Raw genomic sequence first — 7,745 nt, forward strand, 5'->3', positions numbered from 1 at the left:
AATCATCAAAATGACCGAATATCGGGAGGTACCGCTATAGGGGGCTATACCAAAACGTGGACCTATACATGCAATGTTTCGCCACCGAAAATAGAACCCATTATGACCAACAAATACCAAATTTTAGAAAAATCCATAAAAAATAGGGGCAAAAATCATCAAAATACCGAATATCGGGACGGTACCGTTATATGGGGGCTATACCATAGCCTGAGCCTACACAAACAATGCTTTGCCACACGAATTAGGACCCATTATGACCTAAAAATACCAATTTTCAGACAAATCCGCGAAAAAGTGTGGCAAAAATCATCCAAATACCGGATATCGGGTGGTGCCGTTATATGGGGACTATACCAAAACGTGGACCGATATATCTCATTTTCAATACCACCCATCCTAAACACAATACAAATTATTCTGTTAAATTTTGAAGCTCTACGTCAAATGTGGCCTGTATCGTGATTTCAACAGACAGACAGACAGACGAACGGACGATATCTTAGATATTAGCATCAATCTGAAGGTTAGAAGTGATATTTTCGTATAATTAAAAATATCGCGGTTTAATAAAACATTATGGTTTCACCTGCCAAATACCTATTCGATGACCATCCAAGTTGGCCCCATGCTAAATTCCAAGTCGATTGGCCTATAATTGTGACCTCTAGAGCAACTGCAAAATCAAGAAATTTTTCTGTTTTTATCCATTTCAACCCCTAAATATTTTGCGATTATCTCCACAAACAATAGTCTTCTATCCTGACATGCAGCAATTCGTGAATCTGGGGCCATATTTACGACTTGTAGCATAATAACAATTTAATATGGACTGATAAACATATATCTTGTACCAATATTGTGGGGGTGTTACATAATTTTTGGCCAATCAACACATAGTGTTGTAGGACATGAAGAGCTGCAAATTATTTAGTTCTACCTTTGTCAACGTGAAAATTGATAAGAAGATAGATTGAAAACCCAAAAACATATTTTTTGAGTTATGCCAGTCTCATTTACTAAACTTTGATTTTTAAGTGAATATATTATTGATTCCAATTGACTTTTGATCCATTTTTTATTTAAGACGTGTGCGGCATAGTGAAATCATGTTTATAGAATGGGCGGCAACCAAAGCCTTGTTTACCCCCCCATGAGAACACTTGTTTCAATAACAATTATTTGGCGGTAATTTCTTAAAAATAAGCATTTCTGTACATCAACAATACCAATTAATGCGTAATTAAAATGATTTGATTAACCCTTAAATCGGTGCAGGGGTATCAACAAATCTTAAAAGTTAGAAAAATTTTGGAATATAAAAGATATTCAAGTTTTTTTTTTTTCAAATCTTTATTTCCCATGTTCATTGTACTTCAATTCAATATATAAAAAAATAGTTTTTTAACTTTTTTTATAACAATTTGGTAGTTTATGGGTTAATTAAACTGCTATTTTTGCCAAAGTACATAAAAAGTGCAATCCAAAGTGCTACATTTTACTGAGTATTCTAACGTTTCCTATTCAAAACGGTTGTGTTGAAAATGGAATAATCCAAACTTTATCAGGAAACAAACGAATTGCAACGGGCAAATGCAGCTTCAATCGCAAAGGAATTTTCTCCCAAATTTAATTGGCGTTCAGAAAAATTGGATACAATAATCGATATTGGTTCAGCCATTGGTGATGTATTTTTGGAAGTGGTTTGTCCTTTATTTGGCAGACAATTTAAAAGAATCGTTTGTTCAGATCTAAATTCGAATATGGTGGAATATGGTCGAAAACATTATGGCAAGAAAATCAAAAATTGTGAATTCGTGTTCTAAATATTGCCGGGGAATTACCAGGTGATATGAAGGGACAATTCGATCATTTGTTGTCGTTCTTTTGTCTGCAATTGATACCAAATCAAAGGTAAGTTATTAGTTATTATTAAATGTGTACAGATGCATAAAGACGAAATATGATTTACGAAATGTGTTTTTGTGTACTAGACATACGAAATGTACTTAATGCGAAGTAGCTATGTCAGAATTCTGAAATTTGTATGACGTCACTATTTGTGAAGTGTTGGTGTGTGTGAAAATTTTGGGAAACTGTAAAAAATTAATACTTAATCCCAAGAAAGGGAAAATATTGTAGGTATAAATCTTTCATCCGCATGTGGGTCACTATGAATTCAAGGCAATAGTTTTTAGAAAATGAGTACAAAATAGTGTCATGTTTTTTTTTTTAATTCTGAGATTTAGTGCTTGATGTGGGTTCTAAATTTTTACTACTGCATATGTTGTGTGCTGAATTGTGCCGATTTGTATGCCCTACACCATAGCATAGAACCACATTTTGACTCGTCCGTCCGTCCGTCTGTCTGTCTGTCCGTCCGTCTGTCCATGTATTTTTGTAAACAAAATGCAGGTCGCATTTATTATTCGATTGAAATGAAATTTTGTAAATAGCATTTGTTTGGTTCAAGGACGAACTTTATTGAAATTGGTGAAAATCGGTCCAAATGTAAATATAGCTTCCATATATATCTTCATCCGATTTTAAGTTTCATATGCCCCAAATGGCTAATATCAGTCCAAATGGTGTGAATTTTGCTACATCCGACCGAATTCAGCCTACAAGCATGTGCTTCAAATTTGGTGAAAATCGGTTCAGATATAGCCATAGCTCCATATATATGTTTCATCCGGTTTTGGTGTTTATGTCCCTCCACAAGACTGATATTTAGTACCAAATATCAGATACAGCCTAGCAATTTATAGATCAAATTTATCAAGTTCGGTTTAAATTTGGATATAGCTCCCATATTTATCTTAATCCGATTTTAGGTTTCTTGTGCACCAAATGGCTAATATCAGTGCAAATGGTGGAATTTTGGCACTTCCGACCGAATTAGGTGTTGTTGTTAAAAATAGAAAGTACTTTAAATTTGGTGGAAATCGGTTCAGATATAGCTATAGCTCCCATATATATGTTTCATTCGATGTGGGGTGTATATCACATTTGTAATATACACCCCACAAAAATGATATTTAGTACCAGATATTAGATTCAGCTTAGCAATACATAATTCAAATTTTACCAAGATCGGTTCAGATTTGGATATAGCTCTCCTATATATATTCGTCCGATTTTAGGTTTCTTCTGCACCAAATGGCAAATTTCAGCCTAAAGTGAGTGAAATGTTGCACTTCCAAGCATTCAAGAAGATTGTACTTAAATTTGGTGAAAATCGCTTCAGATATAGCTATAGTTTTATAAAGATCGGTTCAGAATTGGATATAGCTCCCATATCATTATCCAATTTCAGGTTTATTGTGCACCAAATGGCTAATATTAGACAAACGTATTTCAACCGAATTTAGCATAGAAGCAAGAACTTCAAATTTTCTTCCATACATATGTTTCACGCGATTTGGTGTTTAAATCTCCATCTTTCGGAATATGCACTTTACCCTAATCATATTTTGTACCAGATATCTCATAGAGCTCAGAAATACCAATATAAACCTTTCTTTTAAGAGAGCTCTACTAAATATGCATAGTGGTATAGGCTATCATATAGTCGCCCGACTTTTGAGCTTCCCTTGCTGGTTTTTATTTGGAATTCGAAAAAAATTTCTGTGATATTCGAAAATTTTTTTTTTCGAAAAATCGGAGAGAATACCAATTTTCCGATTGTGCTCATTTGTGCCCTTCATTTTTTTTTGTCGAAAACGACAATTTCGGAAGCTTGCCAGAGTTGCAATTTTTGAATTTCGAAATAGTAAGTGTTGTGCTGGGTTGTGATCGAACTTGTGCCGTCAATGTCTTCAACCGTTTTCGATTTATTTTAAACAACCAGCATTTTCAGAAAAATTCCTGTTATATTTTAAAAATTAAAAGGCGAAATGCGGTAAAATGTGCTGAGTTGTGCTCACTTAGTACAATTTTTCGTCCATACTTAACGAATGTCTACCTTTACTAGTTAGTTGCTAAAAAATTTAAAATATTGTAGAGCTGTTGAGAAATTTGGAATTTTGGAAATTTGTTGTTGTGTTGATTTGTACTCGTTACTCGTTAAATTCAATATCGCATATTTAGAAGATATTGGAAATTTAAAATTGTGCTGATATGTGCTATCCTAGCACAATTTTCGTCCATACATTGAAAATTTGTATTTCCACTCGTTACTAGTTAAAATCAAAACAAGAAAATTATCAGGCCGAACTTTTTATACCGTCAACATTTGAAGTTGTTCAAAAAAAATTCCATTGAAAAATTTCGCTCTAATAAAAACCGTTATTTGGGGACTATACGAGATGTGGTCCTGCATAAGTAATATTTGCCATAGGCTGTAGTAACGGTTCCGAACTTCAAATACGAAAATTGAAACAATTTTGGTGAATAATGTTGCAAAAATCATGAAAATACCGAATATCTGCGGGTTCCGTTATATGAACGCAATGCTAAAACGTGAACCTATATAAACAATTCTCTCCTAGGGCACAAAATACTACGAAAGAACCCTTGTGTGGATTTTAGGACAATTCCATTGAAAAATTCGGCTGAAATCATAAAATTACCAAACGATATCGTGGACCTATATGGACAATTCTCTTGTCGGGAAAGAAGTAATCGCAAGGAACCCCTAGTGTAGAATTTTAGACAAAAAAGTCAGAAAAATACCGAATATCGGGGGGTACCGTTATATGGAGGATATACGATATACGTGGACTGATACAGCCCATCTTTAAACTTAACCTGCCTGCAGACAAAATACGGATCTGTGCAAAATTTTACAGACAGACGGACGGACAGGGCTAAATCATCCTAGAATTTTACGCTGGTCAAGAATATATATATATAATTTGTTGGGTCTAAATTCTTGTTTAGATGAGTCACAAACGGAATGACGAACTTAATATACCCTCCATACTATGTATGTATGGATGGAGGGTATAAAATATATATAGAGGGTGAGATGAAAAAACTGCAGCCAACTTCAGACTGCTGTCATTTCTAAGCCACTCGTCTGACAACTGTTAAAATTATTTCATTGGCAGCTCATTATATTGTTTACAAGCGTACAAAAGCATTTCGAAAAATAAAGAAGTGACTTGATCGAAACCCGCGTGGCCGAAAGATGGCTCGTGAGCTGAACATATCGCAATATTCCGTTCGGAAAATTTTGAAAAATGAGCTCGGGATAAAGCCATTGAAATTCCAAAAAGTGTAAGAACTTATACCGCAATAGAAAGAAAATAGACTTAAGAGCTAAAGAGTTGCTTTGCTTGGCCGAAAGTGGTGAGCTGCCGCATTTGGTTTTCTCCGTTTCCGAAGAGAAAACATTCGTTGTCCAGTAGTTTGTAAATAAACAAAATGATCATGATTACTTGCCAACGAGGTCTCCGCTCGCATTAATCGAATATTAGAATAAATACCGAATATTATCGCGAAAAATTTTTTGGATGGTGCACGCAAACACTTTGGCCGCAGACCTTGGACATTATAACCGGACCTCACTACCATCGCACTCAGCACGCGCCATCCTAGAATGGTTACAAAATGAGGTTCCTCGCTTCATTTCCATCGCACAATGACCACTAAAATCTCCAGATACCGATCCGTTGGTCTATTCTGTCTGGAATATTGTGGAAAGCAAGGTTGGCATTAAAAAATAGCAAAGTGCCGATTACGGTTTCATTGGCCATTTAAAGGCCATAATTCGTGCCAAATTCAAATTCGAACAAATCTAAACTTATTCTAAAATTTGATGATATTTCCGACATTTTTCCTTACATTCAATAAAATTTAAAAAAATATAAAATTATGGCGTTTGGCTTTTTTGTTGTTTTTTTATCTCACCCTGTATTTAATTTTTAGTACATTTTAGTACTTTTCGTACACCTTTCGATACGAATTTTCAAAAAGCACGACTTATCGTACGCCTACGTACCAAGACTGAACTTCGTGCAAAATTTCAACATTCCAGCTTCTGGACGTTGATTCAAGATCAGTCAGTTATTCCACTATTCTTGTATACATATAGATAGATGATCATCTATAAAATATCGAAGTTTTTTTTACACAAGATTCTCACCAACAACTTACCACGAATACTTTCTATCCTAACTATAAAAGACCGATAATAATTTTTCATCTATAGAAGACCTTCCTCTCCTATTGTGAATATACATAAAAAAGACATTTTTTCTTTTCCAGAAAAGCTTTTCAAAACATCTACTCTCTTCTACGACCTAGTGGGGGTAATTGCCTTTTGACTGCATTTGCTCGCTCCCCCTACTACGATGCCTATCTGCATTTGAGTAAAACCGAACGGTGGTCCTCCTATATGGTCGACGTTGAAAAGTACACCTGTTCCTGGCATTATGCCTACGATCCAGTTGGAGAAGTGGAGGAAATTTTAGGCGATTGTGGTTTCCACGACGTCCACGTACAGTTGAGACCAACAATCTATACCTATGGCAGCATAGAGGATTTTAAAAGTAAGTTCAAATTTCTTTCAAGTTTTAATTCATATTTAAAATGTATGATTTTCTCCACAGAAAACATGAAAGCTGTCTCACACTATACACATCGTATTCCAGCTGAGTTACAGGATGAATTTATGAATAATTTTGCCGAGGCCATGATTAAAGCTAAACCGCATTTTAAGTTTTTCAATTGTGTACGTCAGGGGGCGTTTAATTTTCCCTTTGAACAGTTGATAATTTTTGCCAGACGATGAAAAGCGAATTTAAATTTGAGATACAATTGTAAATAAAAATAAAACATAACAATTGTATTTTTTGAAATTTTTTTGTATCTGAAATTAATAAAATAATTAAATTGTATTTATAAATTTATTATACACATATTTATATCAACTTATTGTATAATAAAATTCTATATCCCACGTGTCCACTATCCAACAGATTTTTTTTGATGATAATCAGTTTTTGAATATATTGAATCTCACACATTTTTACAATGACTTTCAGTTATTCTATTCAATATTGTATTTGAAATAAGACAAAGATATTTTCGAAAGCAATTACAAACTATCACAACAAGGTCAAGTTCAAGACACCATTTTTTGAATATTTAAAATAATTTTTTGTACAGTTTTAGGTCGATGAACTGCAGTGGGCTGAACGTGTGATACTATAAACAAAAGATATTAGCAAATGATTGGGAATAGATACTTGTGAATGACATTTAGGGTCAATAAATATTCACTGTTTCGATATGGGAAATAATAAAAAACTAGTAAAAAGTCCTCCACCATTTGGAACGAATTTGGCAATTTGAAAAAAAAAATAAATAAAATCCATTAAAAATTCGGTTAAAATCTTAAAAATACCAAATGTAGCCGTCATATGTGTCTAAACGACGATGTGGACCTTCATAGGTAACATTTGTCATAAGCCATTACAATCGGTTATAATGTCGATAAAACCAAAACACCGAATATCGGGAGGTACCGTTATATGGTGGCTATACGAAGACGTGAACCTGCACAGACAATTTTCTGTCATAGGGTGTAGTATCCATTACGAACTTCAAATACCAAATTTGAAACAATTCTGGTGAAAAATGCCCATAAATCATTAAAATACCGAATATCGGGGAGGTACCATTATATGGGGGCTTAACGAAGAGTTGGACCTGCACAGACAATTTTTCTATCTTAGGCTTCAGTATCCATTACGAACTTTAAATACCAAATTTGAAACTATTCCGGTGAATAAATTCGC

At 34.2% G+C, this 7,745-nt stretch overlaps 1 protein-coding gene across 1 annotated transcript; it reads left to right on the forward strand.

The window, feature by feature from the left end:
* Positions 1–1,544: 1,544 nt before the first annotated feature.
* LOC131806468 (juvenile hormone acid O-methyltransferase-like) lies at positions 1,545–6,915 on the forward strand. The gene is made up of 3 exons (XM_059130564.1): positions 1,545–1,914; positions 6,211–6,494; positions 6,555–6,915. The coding sequence occupies exons 1-3, from the start codon at positions 1,853–1,855 to the stop codon at positions 6,734–6,736; spliced, it is 528 nt and encodes a 175-aa protein (XP_058986547.1). The 5' UTR covers positions 1,545–1,852; the 3' UTR covers positions 6,737–6,915.
* Positions 6,916–7,745: the final 830 nt, after the last annotated feature.

This window comes from Musca domestica, unplaced genomic scaffold, assembly GCF_030504385.1.
Source record: "Musca domestica strain aabys unplaced genomic scaffold, Musca_domestica.polishedcontigs.V.1.1 760, whole genome shotgun sequence".
NCBI classification, from domain to species: Eukaryota; Metazoa; Arthropoda; class Insecta; order Diptera; family Muscidae; genus Musca; species Musca domestica.

Excerpts from the sequence above, each read along its gene's own strand:
- LOC131806468 (XM_059130564.1), top strand. The coding sequence starts at position 1,853 with ATGAAGGGACAATTCGATCATTTGTTGTCGTTCTTTTGTCTGCAATTG. Across the intron at positions 1,915-6,210 it reads CAATTGATACCAAATCAAAG|AAAAGCTTTTCAAAACATCT; the intron begins GTAAGTTATTAG and ends TTTCTTTTCCAG. Across the intron at positions 6,495-6,554 it reads CAGCATAGAGGATTTTAAAA|AAAACATGAAAGCTGTCTCA; the intron begins GTAAGTTCAAAT and ends TTTTCTCCACAG.